Source organism: Cyrtonyx montezumae, unplaced genomic scaffold, assembly GCF_038088225.1.
Source record: "Cyrtonyx montezumae isolate F1298 unplaced genomic scaffold, pur_monq_1.0 scaffold_7, whole genome shotgun sequence".
Lineage (NCBI taxonomy): Eukaryota > Metazoa > Chordata > Aves > Galliformes > Odontophoridae > Cyrtonyx > Cyrtonyx montezumae.
The window spans coordinates 34,525,141-34,543,110 of NW_027072078.1; the positions used below are offsets into that span (position 1 = coordinate 34,525,141).

Here is a 17,970-nt window from a genome sequence, read left to right on the forward strand (position 1 = left end):
AAAACGCATGCAGTGTGGAACTTCAGGAGTCTCTGCTTCCAGACACTGGTGGGTTGTACAAAATGGTCAATGACGCTAATTGTTTCAATCGGATTGGACCTAAGGCTTCACTGACGATGTAAGACATAAGGTCTACTCACAAAAATTGACCTGTTTAAAAACAACTGAAGACTCAATAGGTGAAGAGACGTGATCAATAGGAAATAAGGCAGCAACACCTCCACGGATTTATCGTAGTTCTTTCAATTAAAAATGTCAGCTCTACTTGTGAGCGATTACTTTCTGATACTCCCATTTTTATTGCACGCCAATTCTGATGAATGTATTATTTCCACTTTGCATCATTTATGGATGTTTAACCCCACCCCTTTCCTCAGATTTCAATACTGGGATTGAAAGTGATGTTCTTCTGGAGAGTTCTTGTGCGATGCCGGAATGTTCAGACATTCAGAGACGGAGCTCAGAAGTTGCAAGGTACAGGTACAGGATGTACTGGAACGTAGGTACTCTACACACTGGGTAAGAAAAGGGTATCATTTTCCATTTAAAAAGGCAGAATACTCAAAATGGGAGAAAAAATACTACGCTTCCAGGTACCAGTTTAGGTACTACTAAGTTTTGGGACTACTAGCTGTATTCAGAGGGAAAAAAGAGGACTATTCTCAACCTCTAACCACACAAACTGTCCTGAAGTTTGTTCATTTTCCTGTTGCCGTTTCCCTTTGTCACGTCACAGCTCATCACTGCTGACCCCAACAGAAATGTCACTACTAGCTGAACTAAAGAAATCATTTTGCTGCAACATTCATGCCAGCTCTAAGCATAATTTCAAACTGGAAAGAAATTTGTAACTGCTGCAATAATTTGTGATTTTGGCACTCTCAATAGTTTACATTTGGTTTGTCTGAAAAAGCCGTTCTGGAAGTAAGTAGTTAGGATAAAATCCTTTCATTCTAACTGTAAAGTGTAAATTGAGCTTCCAGCAAACAAATGCTGTAGCTGACTTTCCAGCTTCTACTGGTTGCTAATTTTCAGATTCTTCATTTTTAACTTTCTCACTTGATTGCAACATGCTCAAGTTGACTTTCCAGTCAATTCACCCAAATTCCAACAGGAATTGGTTTATAAATTGGTTCCAACTGGAACTGGTCATTTGGAATTTCCAGCACAGGAAATTGCTTTATAAGTGCCTTGATAAGTACCCTACATTACAAACTGATGTGCCTAATATCTAATGACAAGATAAGGTATGGCTATAAATGTAAATGCTGTACTAAAAAAAAACAACAACAAACAAAATACAACCTATATGACAGGGCACAAACGTAAGGGCATGATAACTCTTCTGTCCCCTACTGAACACCAAATGACAGCAGACTGTAACCTCAGTATAACCGCAGTACATCTGCCAAATTAAGGTGAACTGTTTTTCCTAGCTACGTTATGGCAAGTTATCAACGGATGAATATTATTTTTCCCCAGGTTCTTGAACTCAAAGCCTGTGTCGTGAATCATGGCTATATCCTCCAGGGGATCCTCGGTTCCTATGGGGTTTGTAAGTGTCCTGGTATGAGTCAGAGTACTCTTCTTCCACTAGAGGATAGTGATCTCGGCTGTGTTGGGAACTGGAAGACAAGCGGTTCCTGCTCTTCCGAGCCCTTTCGTTGTGATAATTTTCATCTGAGGTCATGAGACTTCGTCGCTCAATTGGAGAGTTCTCTGTCGAATGGCTGCTGTGCCTCATACGCTGGCTCTACGAGGACCAAAGAATCCAAGCATTAGCACAGATAACGAGTATTCGCTATTTTTAAGCTAGTTCTGAAACTCTTTCTGAGGTCTTTCAAAATCCATCCACTTTTGTGAAATTCACTTTATATTAAAACCTGAATGCTGACAGGAATGGGTTACAAGAATAGCTTGGTTCCTAGAGCTGCAAGCAGACGGAACACGGCGTTGCAACGCGCATCCTACGGCGTTCACCATCTTAAACATTACAGGTCGCTTAGCATGAAAAGTGAGCTGATGTATTCAGCATTTATCACCTTTCTCTGATCATGAACATAGTAACATTCATGCTTCTACTCTGCTCAGAAATAGTTCGTCCTCGCTTTACGGATTTTGAGAAAACAGCCGAAGAGGGTTTGTTTTTTTTCCCTGTTGCTTTTCATGGTGCAGCTCCCTGAGCCCTCTGTAAAATCCTTCACACGACCCAACAAGTGACAGCAGCTAACTGGGCAGCGGGGGGATAGTTAAAAGTTACAAATTCTGCTAGCTAAAATACATAAGTATTTTAATTAAGTTAACGAGCTCTTTCTGTGCTCACATCCCCGAAATGATGCATTTCGTTCCTGACATAAAAAAGCGGTTCATGTATTTTGCCAGTGAACCAGCACAATGAAGAAGGGGTCTACACAGAAAGCAATCCACTTTACTGCCATCACACACTCAGCCTCACAACCAGACTGCCACCCGTGCTCCAGACTCGTGGTCTTTGTTTTCCCTCCCCGAGGTGACAGACCCACAGTCCCTGTTCTGATCCTGGCACTGCCAGCAGAGCTGCGAGGGCTGCACCCCCGTGGCCTCAGGTTCACAGGCACACACAGCTCTGCCTGCTCCTCTCCCTTCTGAAACTCTGGGCAAGGCTCTCTGTGCTCTCAAACCTTCCTCCCATTGCTACATCCCCTCTCTGGCAACGGTTAAACTGCATAATTTATAACAAAAGCTCTGTCTGCATGGGGAATAACCCTGCAGGCAGGTGTACATTACAGCACAGCAGATAGGACGTCTCGACTCTTGATGTGGATCGATGCTCCCAAGGTTATCCACTGAGAGGCTCCACATAGTGAGCTGACACAGAAAAGCTGCTCATCTACAGATCTGCTCTCAGTTAAGGGGCAGCAACTTCTCTGATGGTACCCCCAAGTTTTCCTCACAGCATGTTTTAGTCGTGACTGTATGTCGAGGTCTACATCTTTTCTTCACTAGTGAACTGCAGCTTTAACTTCCTATGCTCATGTTCTCTGTCCTCCCTGCAGTAATGGGATAACTGGATGCAAACTGCTCTTTTCTTAAAACCTTTCTGTCTCTACTGTGATGGCACAGTCATTCTGATCCTGCTGTTTCCCTCCTGAGAGGTGTAACTACAACATAAACCTGGTGTGGTTTAAAGAGTGACTGCGGGCTTTGGAAGATGCACCGCACACATGAAGTGGGACACACCTGGAGCTGCTGGGCTCCTCTGACTCTGACTGCTGTACGTGTGCCAATTAACTTCACCCTGATGACCTTCTTGAAGCACAAAGGCTCAAATTAAAGTTCCAATCACAATAAATATACTCCGAGTGACAGTCGAGTGAAGGAGAGACGCTCCCAAATCCTGACTAGGTAAAACACGAACAGATCACCTCAGCAAATCTGCATCAGTCTCAGGTATGACTGCTGGAAAAAGCTTTGGGCTTTTGGTATTTGGTGCCCCCAGGTATCAAGAGAGGAGGAGCCACCAGGCCGTACCAAGAATAAAGTCTTAATTCACCATTAGCACCTAAGCTAGTTTAGTTCCTAGGATTTGTGCGAGGGCTTTAATCACCACCATCATATCATTACATTTACAACTGATACAAATGCTTCCAAAGGCTGGAATCAGCACACATCCTCTCTGTGGGTAAGCACTTTTTCTTCAAGATAACCACGTGAGAACCCCCAGATTCTTGAAATGGGCCTGAGCACCAGAGCAGCACCGAGAGCCACCTCCTGCAGTCCTCAGATGGGCACCATTCACTCAGGGAGAAATTTACCCCTCTGCAGAGAACTAGCACCATTCAGGTCCCGGCTAAGCCTTCACATTTGGGGTGAAGTGGGGATTAGGTGATGCATACCTTCAGCCAGCCCACTGCACAGGGGTGATTTTCATCTTCAGTGTGAGTTTTCCCTAAGTAAATGGAGCAACATTTCACAGTCACTGCTGGTGTCCATTGATCAGAGAGAAATAAATGCCTGAAAAAAATTCTGTGGATACACCCAGTTTTCAAAATGAAACTGAAGAGGTGACAGTTCTACAGATGGTATTTTATTGTCATGACGGGATGGAAAACTGAAATCTTAAGGCAAGTGAAAATGGAAACAACATTTTACATGTGAGCTGTATTAGTAACAGAACAGTGCCAGTGCATTCAGCCAGTCGGGAAACAGTGGCTTACTGAGCCTAATAAAACCAAGCACATCGTTATTAAGGTGAGCATCAAACACCATGCACCTTCACGTGCCATTCACCCACAGAAAAAACAGCTTCATTGTCACTGAGAACACTGAACAACGAGTCATCCCCTTCCAAAGTGTCACCTGCTGCCAGACACTCTGGTTAGAGGTTAAATTGGTGAGCTGAATGATTCGCCAAGTCTCGTTTGCTCAATCTACTTCTGACATACACGGGGAAGTGCACGCTCCTCTGAAGTCACACACACACACAGAACACCTTCTGAAACGCTCACACTTCAGAGCTCAGTCCTGATCCTCTCAAGCATTCAAAACCATTACTTCAACAACACACCGTGTTTGCAAACTTAGTAAAGCACGTACTTCTCGTTAAGGACTATTTACATGCCACGTTTGAGGTGTCAAAGTTCAGCCGTTTCTGAGCTATCCCTGCGAAAATAAATGGTCACAATTTTTTTCAATGGGTAAAAAAAAATGGGAATTATTCACACTCAAAGAACTCAAAAGGTGAAAGCGCTCTGCTGACACACGACACAAGCATGGAAGTTCCTCACACAAATGCGAATGCGTTGTGAAGTTATGAGTAAGGAAATGGGACATCAGAGAAACTGCTCTTCCCAACTACAGCAGCCGTGAGCTGCACTGCTGTGCCACATCGTTCTCACACGTCTTCAATCTGAGAGCATCCCATTGGCAACGGCATTTCTTCCAGACTATAAAAATGCCACTTTTAATAAGGCTGTCGTAGCACCTGCCAGTGGCACATACGGCCTTTTCATTTCCCATTTCAGCCAGAGCTGTCCCAGTGCTTCAGCTGTGCCAGTGCTGACTACACGCCTCCAGCTTGCGTTCCCACTGCTGGCTGTGGCCAAACAGCGAACAGCTGATGCTGAAGCACATAAAAACCACCCCACATACAACACAGTACACCATTCTCCCCCACAGGTTAAAAACAAGCAACAAAATGCCTGACCTGCAGCACTGTTTGGGGCTGAAGTGTGTTTTCGTACCTGCAGTCCAGAGATGGCAGCAGGGTATGGTGACAGTGCAGTGGATCCTAAGTTCCGCCCGAGAAGAGGAGTCATGGGTGTGCTACTGGTGGTGTGCGTAGCACGCCAGTACGCCTCGAGGTATTCTGCCAAGTGTTCGCAAGCATCTTCGAGCTGGTTCTCATCCAAAATTACATCAAACATCTCCTGATCACAACAACAAAGCGTGGTTCATTACAACGTTACAGGGGAAGCGAGGGAGACGTTCAACAATCCTCATCATGCGAATACTTCGGGATTAAATAAATAGCGACCAGAGCACGGTGACACGAGTGGGTCTGCACGGTGACCCAACACCAAAGCTGTCCCACAGAGCCTCACCGGGCACTGCACGGCACCCAGCACGCCTGAAGGGACTCCATCACAGAGCTCATTTTGCTCAGACCACCACAACAGGAGACAGGAACTAAGGCCATCTGTCAGAGCAACGCCAGGACGCTGCACGCTGCCCTCGCGTCCCAGTTAGAATGTGTTTCCAGAGTGAACTACCCACTGCACCTGCAGCTGCTGTCTCCAGGATAAGACTCAGAAGTGCAGGGCCTTCACTTGCACCTACGTGCTGCCAAGTCTGCTCCACGACTTCGGTTAGCACCACAACCCTGTTATTTATTCTTTCTTATCAGCACCTCCGCCAGCAAGTGCAGAACACTCTTTCACTTTCAGTGCTAAGATCCCCTAACCATGGGTATCCAACCTTTCAGTTTGCCTGGGCCACAATGAATGAAGGGGAATCGCCTTGGGCCATATACGTTGCTTCAAAAGTAATGCCTCCTATTTATTTCCATGGAAACAGCAACAGCTATATAGAGCACAACAGCACTCTTCGATTGAGCAAATGTGTGCTGGTGAAAGCAGTGCATCATGCTGTGCATACAGGAAAGTCCGAATGAGATGTCCACAACCAGTGCTCCTAAGGCCATGCAGTTAACAGAGTTCACGTTTCTTTGAGCCACATAACGTTCCTGCTCAACAGAGCCGTGGTCAGAGTGAAAGATTAGCAAGGAATTAATAATGAAAGCAGTTCCTGAACTTAAATATGCCAAGAAAGCAAGCTATTTTTATAATGTCTAGACAATACAGCACCACCGGATTACTTCAGACTGGCTTGCAGCACACGAACCAGACTGTGGCTTTTAAGGCTCTCAAGTATCTTCACTTCAAACAAAGCTGCTCTTGCAGGATGGGCTGCACACAGATGCAGCAAGGCCCAGTAATGCCTTCGGTCTTAGCAGTGTACTTAATTAAATCATGATCAACTCAGTCCTTGAATTTACCCTCAGTCAAACCCAGATGCTCAAGAGCACAAATGAACACTCGCTGCCAGCAGTGCACACTGCTTGGGAAAGCCCAGCTGCCTTCAACACAGCAAACAAAACTTCACACCAAAACAACCCAAGTTTGATTCAGAGCAGTATCACTGCCAGCAGATTCTCCCAGATAATTCAAACACTGGTTTAACAAACACTGCTAAATTAAGGAAGGTACTCATCCTAAACAACACAGAAGATCCCAGATCCTATTCTCCTCTTCCCAATTGCCAGCATGCAGTGCTGCTGCTGGGGCCATGGGTCGTCCCAGGTGCTCCAAGTCAGAAATCACTTTCTTGGACCCACACAGTGCAGAACTGATCTGATGAGTGCTGCAGAAGGCTGCTGTGTCAGAGTGGAAAGTACAGACGTGTCTGAGATCTGGATACTGAGAAATTTGGAAACACTTATTCACAGGGAGTCTCCCCTTGTTTTGGACAACAAGATAGAACTGTAGGACTTGGGATTAAGGGGAAGCTTACTAGGTCCTGAGATGGATAACTCAAGTGCTGTGATGGAACAAGCATGCTACAGCTCACACAACACAGTGCACACTGTGTACACAGCTATGGGCGTGCACAAATCCGAGTGGAGTAAGAGGAAGTGACTGAACAAAAGAGCAGTTGAGGCTGTGAAACACACACAAGCTTCTCGGAGCAGATGGAAGAGGAAATGCATCTTTCAAGATGTGAAGAATGAAAAATGAGGTGCTGCATGCGAGCTTGCAGGGACAGCTCAGTGTCAGCAGCACCAGCTGCATTCAAACAGGGGCAGGTGCACCTCCACTCACCTTGGCTCCCACCCATTAAGAGTGAGGAAGGCAGATGCTTCGGCAGGACTCATTTTGTACTACAGAAAGGTATACACTACTGTTTTAAGTTGACTGGACCTGTGTGGCTGCCATTCCCTGTCGTCCTTTTCACACATGCAATTCAGTGCAAATAGCGTGTGAGAAACACGATACAGCTGACTCCTGCAGAACTGCAGAGAGCTCTGACACCTTTCAGTGCTGCTCCACGTGGAAGACAAGGACGAGGCAGCAAACAGCCTACAGCTCCTGTGAGCAGAAGCTCGGAGTGACACTGAGCTGAGCAGAGGGCAGCAGCAAGTCTCAATAGCACAGGCAGCCCTTGCCCATGCTTTGCCCATGCCACGGTGTGCCAGGCTGGAGAATGGACACCACAACAGGGTGTGAGGCTGTGCAGCGTGCAGCCATGAATCTCATGCAGCGCGGGGTCACTCCATGCATCCACCACGTGACATTCAATTTAGGAAACCCTGGTCAGAAGCTCGCAGAACACACACAAGAAGTCGGATGCTTCAAAGCTGCATTTGGCTTGTTCTGCAGCACAAGAAGCCACACATGTACGCAGCCACCATCTTCCATTTCTGACAGTGGACATCAGCAAGAGCCTGCAGGAAGAAGGCTGCTAAAGGCAGAGCTGCTGGGCAGACAGCATGCAGCCCAGGCACAGTGAGCACTGCAAGCAGCACATTCAGCTGCAGAAATCGAGATCTGCCCCATGCATATTCCCAGGAGGCTCAAGGATGGTGTGTGCAGCCACGTGCGCCTCACGTTGTGCAGGAACTCACTGCACAGCCAAAGCAAAGTCTCTTGCAGCCTCCTCCCAGACACAACTCTGAGACTTCGGCCCTTCAGGACCTTAAGACAGCACCGCTTCACGAGTGATGTAATCTGCTCCTGAAGTGCTGGAAGATCGGTTTTACCGTACACGTCATTTCTGACCCGTCATCTTGCCAAAGAGCAAATCAAACCTGGCTTTGGAGCGAGTCAGGAAGAAAGTACCACACTTTGTTCTTTCTTAGCAACGAGAGCTGAGCTAGGGTTGCAGTTGTAGGGCTGTCCAAAGTGCTACAGAGGGAAGCGATAACATTTGAACTCCGCTATAATAAAGGACCGAGACAGCAGAAACCTTTCAGACTCCACACATCACAAGTTCTTTAGCCTTCCTTCTGTACTTACTGGCGGGCATTGTGCAAGTTTATCAGCTGCCACCAACTGAACATTCAAGTGTTTGCTTTGTGACTTTCCTCTAGATTTAATCAGTCGCTGCAAAACCTGATAGAGGAAAAGAGGAAAAGGTGAGTTTAAGAATCACTTACATCCATACAGCTCAGAGACTGACACTGCACTGGAGGACAACCAATTTCAGAAGCTCTCTATTACGCTTAACAAAGTGGACAAAATATAAACATAAACCGTGCTGAGAGCTGAGCGTTGCCTTCTGCATCACATTCAACCCCTTGCAAATATTTCAATAGCAGAGGAAATGGCAATTCTGCTTTATTTACTTTAGGTGACAAGTTATTTATGACCAACGTAATCTTCTAGAAGAGCACAAAATGTAAATACACACAGAGAATGACAGTGGACTTGCTGCAGCACAGCAGTGGGAGCACACTGTGTTGTGTAGCAATAATGCTGTGACCGTATCTGTGCCAAGGAACGGTCTGGGTACAGAGGGAATGTTACAGACACAGTTCATATATTCCTCCGTTTGTTTCTTCCACTATTAGAATTTCAGGGTCAGACGGTTAGAGAATTTAAATGACTTCCCCATAAAGTCTAAGAGAAAATTAAAGGATCACAGAACAACAGAGTATTGTTGAAGTTGGAAGGACCTCTGCTGCAGCCTCTGTGCCAAGCCCTCGCTCACAGGAAGGCCAGCTGGATCACACTGCTCAGCTCCTAGCCCAGCTGAGTTCTGGGCTAACCCTTCTGGGCCAGGACTGACCGTGTGCTCACACAGCCCAGCACACAGCCACGTCTCTGCTGCATGGGCGCACTGCTCGCTCCTGCCCACGCTGCCTGCCAGGAGCCCACACCCCTGGCTGCACAACTGCCCCAGCTGGGCAGGGGCTCACACAGCCCAGGGGCAGAACTTGGCACTTCCCTCAGAAGGACGTTGGTGACAGCCCACATGACAGCAATTCGCTTCCAGGAGACCACATCAGAGCCTTGATGTAAAGGCCTGGCAACATCTGCTGCTCCTCCTAGGCCTGCTGGGGTCACAGCCCCATGACAACAGGCTGCCAGGTCAGTCAGGTGTCACTGCCTGCTGTTCCCTATCTGAGCAGCACGGTGCAATTCGTGTAACATCCACTGTGGAGAGTTTGTTTATTGTTGGGCATTGGGGACCTCCCTCTGCTTCCTACTTACCTGGAAAGACAGGGGTCTGTATAAAAAGCTTCCCAAATAGTTATTATTACCAGAAGAAAATGAAAGCTACCTCAACTGTCAAAAAAAAAGGCACGTTCTAAAGGAATGTGTGAAATTCACAGTGAAGGCAATGAATTCACAGTGAAGGCACAGTGAATGAATCTGGTCAATCACCTTCTGACACAGTGCTCCGCCACACAGCGGTGCTGACAGAGCTCCAGAAGCTCTTCAGCCTCGAGCTCTGCACTGCTGTGACTGCTGGAAGAGCAGAACATGCCATCCCGCCTGCAGGAGTGCCACGCAGATGTTTAAAGAAGTAAAAATCTGAGGGTGAGAGGCATTACCTTCGGAGAAGACACTTTAACGTGGACAATAATCGGCGCTAGAGACGTCTTGATGAGCTGTGCGGGGTGATTGATAGTGTCTGCATCCAGCACCACCAGCTGCAAGGAGCGCGCCAGCTCGAAGATGCGCTCGATCTCACTCTGCACCTCAGCTACAGGAGGAAAACGGAGCACTTAAAGCCCATCAGCCCAGTGCTGCTCAGATAAAAGTGCTCGAACCCAAGCGGGGTCGTGAGCTCTATACATTCAGTATATGAACTCCATACGTGAATGCTATTTTCACACAGACATCCACAACGACACGTGCAGCGCTGAGATGCCCTCGGAGCCGCAGAAGCGGCAGCGGTGCTGACACCGTCCTGCAGCACACAGCCACGGTCAGAGTTACAGCTGCCTCCACCTCTTACCTAAACTGGAGCGTGTGTTTGATCGCTCAATGATCGCCCTCTTGCTTGGGTTATTCAGAACAGACCTCTTGGCAAGAGAAATGTCGGCTGTCACTCGGGTTATTGATATCCTACGGGCAAGAACACAGCACAAAGCACAACCCCGGTCGTTACCCTCTCACTGTGCCACGTGTGATTTACAGCCACATTTCATTCCAAAGTGCAAACCCAATAAAACACCACTCACACCATTCGAGGATGGCCGAAGAGAAATGCTGAGTAACCATACAATAACTTGCTACTGCAAACCCTTCACACTGCTCCTGCTTTTCTGCTCATCTCCCATCCCACCACCCACGTGGATTTACACAATACCCCGCCACTACAAGCTAAAGCAAGTCTCAGGGCACAGAGCACAACAGGCACAGCAGCACTCCTCCCAGGTGGCACAACCAAAGCTGGCACTGCCAGGAAGGGAAGGACCTTATTTGGACTCTGTCACTCACATCTGAGTCACCGAGGGCTCAGGGGCTTGGCTCAAGGTCAGACAGGAGGAAAGTGAGGTGAGCCACTGGCACTGCGCTCTGAAGCCTTCCTTCCAACCTGAGGATGGTGCTGCTGTGCTGGTCTGCCAGCAGACTGCAGGCACGTGCCCTCCCATGCGCTGTGTGTGGGCATTCAGGGTGCAGAACAGGGCACTGCTATTTGTATCTGAGAGTTTGCTCCTCAACCAGATTGTAAAACAAAGAGCACACAATCTCCTCGGGTAAAATCCGGTGAGAAGGACCATGATGAGCTAGAGAGCCACAAGTTACAAGAAGAAAACGGGCTGGAAATGACCAGCAGCCACTGCACACAGCATACAACAGGAGGAGCAGGCAGCAGCTGAGGTTCCCAAGAACGAATTCTACTGATTTCTCTAAAGTGATACAAATTTCAAGTCAATTCTATCAGCTTGTACGTAGCATTGAACCTTCTCAGCTGAAATGTCATGCATCTGCCTGATCTAGCTGCCAGCACGTTCGACAGCAGGAAGACATCCCAGCACCACCTCACTCCGAGCAGGAGCTCTCTGCCTCTGCGTGGCCCAGGGAGAGAGCACACTCTCATATATGGGATAAAAAGACACCTCCTAAAGGATGCATGCAGAGCAGTCACGTCCTGGAGATTGAGATGACTTACTGCTTCCCATTGCCACGGTTTCCCACCAATAACAATGACTGTCAGCTACCAGAGGCACACTGCAGACTGACAGATGTATGCCAGCAGCTGAGGGAACACACGTACCGGTTCCACATCTGCCCTGATGGAAACGTGCACCAGAGCTCCTGCGCTGAGCTGCAGCGAAAGCATATCAGTCAAAGTGCTCAGGAGTGGGAGAGGGAGTCCTGGCAGCATGTGTGAGCAGCTCAGAAACACAGCACACGGAGCTGCGGGCTGCTGGTCCACACTTCAACTGTCAGACCTGGAATTGATCACTGCGTTTGTGGAACGTGCTAGAACCACTACAGCTGGGCTGTTAGGAACAGGGAAGCAGTGCTCTGCACAAAGGTTAATTCTGAAATGCTTTGTTTAAGCTGTCTGTGAGTTATTTCAGCATCAGCACCTCTTTGCTGCACCCCAAAAGGTACATAAATCCTGAACATAAATCCTATTCCAGCTCTTCTAAACAACAGAAACTTCTTTTCGTCATCTTAGTGCCCGTGTTTTAGGTTTTTCCTGCAGCTCTACTCTGATGAGATACTGAAGCAAAAAAATTCACTTAACTAAGAAATCCTACGACAGACATAGCAGACACAAAGACACATGCATATCTAGCAATACACCAGCTGTGCTCCAGCCCACTGCTGGCTGCACTTCACAGCTGATGTTAGCAGTCAGTTTGGAGCATGCAGCAGCTTCCTTTCATCAAAAAATAGCACTAAGACGTTAGTAACACGTGTGGAAAATAAGCATGGAAAGGACAGTGTTTCTCACCTCCCATCAAACCTGTGCTTCAGGAAGTCAAAGAGAGCTTTCTGCATCATGTCTGTCACCTTTGCAGAGGTGAGGAAGATTGAGCAGAGAGGATTGACAGGGAAAAAGAGAAGTCAAAAGCAAGAAGAGAGGTAAGCAAAAGGTAAGGATACTGCCAACAAACAATACCTTCTGTAGGTAGCAATCATTTCATTGGCATGCTCTTGGCAGCAGCTTTGTAACAAATACTTGCAGGTTTTCTGACTCGCTCAGAAAATGTGGCCTGGAGGACATCAGAGCTGCTGCTCTGCCCCTGCCTCCATCTGCTCTGAGGCATTGGAGCACACCTCACCACCTCCCAGAGCAATGCCACTCCCAGAGGGCTTCAGCACATGGGGACTTTCTGGGTTGAACGGATCCTTTGCTTTTTCCCCCCAGTAATGTCAGTATTACTGGCCTAAAACTTCTGATACAACAACTGTTACATTGGATTACTTATGTTGTAAGAGCAAAACTATTCTTTGAGAGGTCCACAAGGAGAAAGAAACATGTTTCTATCCCTGTAACAAGGACAGCATCGCAGAGATGCTCAGCCCCAGCAGATGTCATCTGCTTTGCTGGCTGCTCCTTTCAGCGCAACTCTATTGGCACTTAGGTAGGACTTCACCAAAGCCCCAGGCCTCTGGCACTTCAATTCTCCTAGGTCATCTCCAAAGTGCTCCTTAGAGAATTTAGTCAGAAAAAAAAAAAAAACACTGGACTTTTCTGTACAGGTTGCAAAGTGAGAGCAGTGTGCTTCTGTTGGCTAGAACAAAACTGAGATGGAAATACTCTAACTGCATCACCACTCATACACCTTTATACATCAAGATGTTGGATTTACTGTTGCTTTCTTGCACGGAGAGGGGGAACAGTACAGAGCTAAGCACTCAACAAACAGCTCCTCTCCCTGCCAAACCTGAGTGCCCGGACAAAGTAACCTGTGGTGCAGCACCATCAAAACCAATGGGTGACATTCACACTTGTCACAAAATGCTGCTGTAAAATTAAGAAGCAGATGAAAATGAAGCACCTCGGTCCTGCTTCACTAAACTACACTTCTAATCGTTCTTACTAAAAAGAAAACGTAAGAACATCACATTATGCCAACATTACCCCACTGCAACCTTCTGAAAAGAGCCATTCCAATGTTTAATAATATCCTATAAAGTACTAACAGCATTAATTAAGCTAAATGAAGCGTATCCTTGATTTTATGTTCGTGTTAATTTAGATCTTAATTTGGCAAAACACTTAACAGATGGATAAGCTCACCGACAGGGCCAGCTAAAGGCCCCTGATCGTTCAGCATGTGCTGAATGCTCTTTTGAATCTGCAGCAATCTTGACAAATGGGTCTCCTATTTATCTGTACCTGTTACCACACCCACCTCCGCGTTGCAGAGGCAAATAATTTAGGAGGCCTAAAGGTTTCTTTATATTTCAATACTCCAATGTTCTTGGAAAAACAAACACGAAAACATGCTGAGACAACACTCGTCGGTCCCCACGTTCAGCCTCAGGTGCTGGAGAACAGAAATGTGCTATCACAGCACAGCTATTCCACTTGCCAGCACTCAGCTTCGTGGGAAGACGTGAAGTTTTCACAAGTGAAAACAAGAGAATTACCTCACAGGGGAAGTTTCTTCTAAATTTGGATTAATTCAGCTCCAAGCATGTGCTAGTCTGCCTAAAATTGTGTATGCGCACGTGTGCTAATCAGCCAACACAGCAAAGGCACCAAGGCAAAGCAGGGGCAAGAAGAGAGGAACTCACAGTGACTACGTGGATACATACCTCGTAGCCTTTCAGTGATGGCCCCACTAGGACAACAGGCCTCATGGACGGCACCACGTCGTACGGGGGAATGTGTTCTGTCTGGGAGAGGAGAACATTCCTTCAGATCATCAATCAAACAGGAAATTCTGGGAATTATGCGTTACAGATAAGGAAAATAAAATGAAAGCAGAAGGATTACTTACCACTTTTTGTTTCTGTTTTGCTAAAAGACCAAACAAGAACTTGGTTAAACACACACTGCGCATAGCCACCGTAACACTTGCAAGCAAAACCCCATTCTCAATGCTCCTTTCCTTTCCCTCTGTGCACCTTGCCTTCCATCAGCTCTATGTAAATTGGTCACCTGTTCTGTTCTGGGCAGAGCTGCCCCTGTTCCTGAGGCTTTCTACTTCCAGCCCCTTAGCAACTACCACATGGCTGGAAATAGACACCTCCCTCCACCTCCACACACACGTACTTTCAGTAGAACATCTTAATAAGTCAGCAAAGGGGGAAAACCCGCACTTTTCAGACGTGAGTTTTAAAATAGAAGTAACAGAAATAGCAAGAATTGCTTTAAATAATGTTCTGCCTTACCCGTGGATGTGGGCGTGGCCCGAAATGTGCCAGAAACCATTTCTCCAAGACTCGAAGAAGAATTTCCGCTTGATTTCCTGCAGTATCAGAAAGAGTATTTAGTGTTATTCACATACACACTGACCAGGAAGGGGATGCAGGCCCAAAGCAGTGCTCTGCCCTCACTTTCCTGCCAGCTCTCTCTGGAGCAGGGACTGTTTAATGGCCAAACCATCCCGTGCATCTCCTGAATGCTGCTGTAACACTGAGAGTAGCAACAGTTCCTTAGTTCAAGACTGTAAAAACCTCTTCAGGTTTAGTTTGTATTAACACTTCTGGGTCTAGATGCTATTTAAAATCTTAACACTGTCCTCTTTTACAATATTTCTCCTCTTTCAGACTGGGTTTCATTCCCACGTTCTCTGCAGGTGAGAATAGGCAGACCTGCTGCAGGAATTGGGAACTCACTGGAGTCACATCCACTCACACAAGCAGAGAACTCTTCTGCCAACATGCTGTGTATGAATCATCACCCTGAGCAGTCCCTGCATGTGATACCCCTCTTTCCATACCCTGAGGTGACGCTGGCTCCAAACCTCTTTCAGAAACTGGAAGAGCAATTTGAAATAAAGCTCAGTTTGTGCTGCTCAAAGCCACCTCCTCAGATGGCTTACACTTGAAATGATTCCTGACCTTGATTAAGTACATTAATTCCCTGACAAGGCTACACAGACGAAATCATGCTTCCCTTCCTGCTCACTATTAGGCCTGGATTCAATCAGCCCACCCTTCTTTGCCCTGCTCCACTCCAGTTTTTCTTCTTATCTATATGAGCATTTAAATTTCACTTTCAATTAGTGGGAATAATGTGCTAGCAATAAGATAATCCCTCCCCTTCCTGAAAGAAAAGAGTTAGCCATGATTCAGCCAACAGAAGGGAGAGACTTCAATGTCCAAAACGAGACCAGGAGCCATCAGTTTTACCTCCCAGCCCCACATACAAGCCTATATTCTCCCAGGACTCGCCACCTCCAGGTGCAGCAGCGTGGAGAGGCAGAGGGGTCAGGCTGGAAGACGAAGAGGAAAGGAAACCAAATGGCAAAACGCATCTCTGTGACATCTAAAAAGTCCAGTTTGGGCAAAAATTGAGGAGGAGGGGGAGAGGAAAAGGAAAATCCCACAGCCTTGCCAATATAAGAGCTGGGGAAAACACTCTAGCAGCCTCTGAGCACCACAGGTTTGACTCAGAGCCCATAGGGACACAACGCTGTCTCCCTTCAGAACCTTCTGCTGTTAGCATTTATAATGTATGACTTCTCTTTTCCAAAGCCAAGACACATTTTTTTTCTTTCTCACAGCCAACATCTAATATGCCCACCCTCTGCAAACACGTCCTTCCACTCAGAATCCCAAATCAAACACTCATTCCTACAGACGGCAATAAGAAAGAATCAAGTGACCTTTGAAAGACAGCATCCGGTGTCAGAAGAGCTTTTAAGTGATTTTAAAAGGTTACAGCCTTCTTACCCTCCATGGAAACGTCCTCTCTTCTGCTCCTGCTGAATGCGGATATTCTCCAGTCTGAGCGGGCTCGGAATGAAACCAATCTCGCAGCCCTCCTTCACCAGCCTCCCTATCCACCAGTCATTATTGTATTTCTGGAACACAGAAAGGTTTCTGGCCTCACTTCATGTCCAGAACTCCCTGTTTTCCTATCCGCAGTCCTTCACTCTGCACTGGCCAACAAAACTGGACTCGTACTGAAGTCTGAGCAGCAGACAGCTTGTGTACATCTCAATGAAGGTAACAGGTTCATCTTCTAACTGCTCCAAAACATCTCGCTGCCACTCCTCCTCTGATGTCACAGCTCTGGGGCTGAGGGTGATGGTGGTGCAAGGAGTGTGAGCCATTTTAACCTGGCTGGAGTGGGCTCTGGACAAGCACGAGAGGCATCCCTGCCCACGGCAGGGGGTGGAACCAGATGGGCTTGAACATCCCTTCTAACCCAAACCACTGTGATGCATGGCTCTACAGTCAGAGCCCTCTGAGGATTAACTATTTGATTCTGGTTCTAAATGTATGGCTTGAACCCTTCTTCTACTGGCAGGACATGGAGTCCTAGTGACACCTCTAGACAAGAGGTCAGAATCAGGGTTATGCTGAGAATAACTCATCCATACAGCTGATAACAATGTTCTAAGGGAAGCAGGGCTATTAGCATCAGGTTGTTACCTCCTATATGCTGTTCTCTGCACTCACCACATGGGAGGACAACAATTCACTCGTATCGGTTGCCATGCCCAACATTTCCTCTGTACTGTCAGTAACTGTTGCACCTCTTTTCTAAGTAACCACCTAAGGTACAGACTTGCAGGAGACATGTGAGATGTACAGGACACAGTCTCAATATAGTGACTCCTCAGTTACTGCTGATGTTTCATCTTGTCAGCAGGGTGACCTGACTTCCTCCTAGTCCGATGTCACTCTAAAATCTGGATCTAACCTGAATCACGGTTATTCCTGCCCAAGCAAACCTGTCCAGTCACTGAAAAACAAATTCTGCAAAGCCTTTTTCCATGAGGCTACTGCATGGGGAGCCACTCCCCAGAGTGTACTGAGTTACAGATTCAGGCAGGCCGAAGGCTTCAGCATTAACCAAGAAATGCTAAGCCCTTAGCAGAGCAGGTGAACACTCAATAAGCCAGATGGTTTACATTTGGTGGGAGTGTGATCCTGGCCGTGTGGATCTCAGAGGAACAGCCACAACATGAACTTGAGACACTCCTCTGGAGAAGTGTACAGGACAGCACCAACAGGAGCTTAGGAGCTGGACAACAAAGGCAGCCACGTGCTGGGAAACCAAGTGCAATTACTTGTGTTAATGCTGAGGCACAGAGCTGCCTGAACAGCTGCAACGTGCAAACCAGAAAGGCAGTGCAGCAGTACAGGAACATGTCAGGGAAGGCAGCTGAGAAGTGACCTCTGCTGTAACGGGGGCAGCTGTGTGCAGCCAGCTCGGAGTGCAGCACAGCACACTTCCCTGATGGGGAGCAGGTTTCAAGGTGGGTACATGAAGGGGAGCTCAGGTGTGGTGCCAGACAGGAAGGAGCACGTTCCTGGGAACAACAGAGGGGAAAACCAA

The 17,970-nt window shown here is 47.2% G+C and overlaps 1 protein-coding gene across 5 annotated transcripts in view; it reads right to left on the reverse strand.

Annotated features, from left to right (window-relative positions):
* Positions 1-1,255: 1,255 nt before the first annotated feature.
* The window catches only part of CACNB4 (calcium voltage-gated channel auxiliary subunit beta 4), a 35,288-nt gene continuing 18,573 nt past the window's right edge, over positions 1,256-17,970 (reverse strand). Inside the window, exons 4-14 of one of the 5 annotated variants that reach the window (XM_065750412.1) lie at positions 16,356-16,486; positions 14,850-14,926; positions 14,456-14,475; positions 14,271-14,351; positions 12,457-12,515; positions 10,501-10,610; positions 10,094-10,245; positions 8,553-8,648; positions 5,223-5,408; positions 3,876-3,928; positions 1,667-1,753 (exon numbers count right to left, since the gene is read on the reverse strand). In XM_065750412.1, coding sequence (XP_065606484.1) covers positions 3,878-3,928; positions 5,223-5,408; positions 8,553-8,648; positions 10,094-10,245; positions 10,501-10,610; positions 12,457-12,515; positions 14,271-14,351; positions 14,456-14,475; positions 14,850-14,926; positions 16,356-16,486 — 963 coding nt within the window. In that variant the 3' untranslated portion in view covers positions 1,667-1,753; positions 3,876-3,877. Of the gene's footprint in view, positions 1,754-3,875; positions 3,929-4,473; positions 4,642-5,222; positions 5,409-8,552; positions 8,649-10,093; positions 10,246-10,500; positions 10,611-12,456; positions 12,516-14,270; positions 14,352-14,455; positions 14,476-14,849; positions 14,927-16,355; positions 16,487-17,970 lie in introns of those variants that run through there. The other 4 variants (XR_010623051.1, XM_065750411.1, XM_065750413.1 and 1 more) reach the window with 4 other exon arrangements.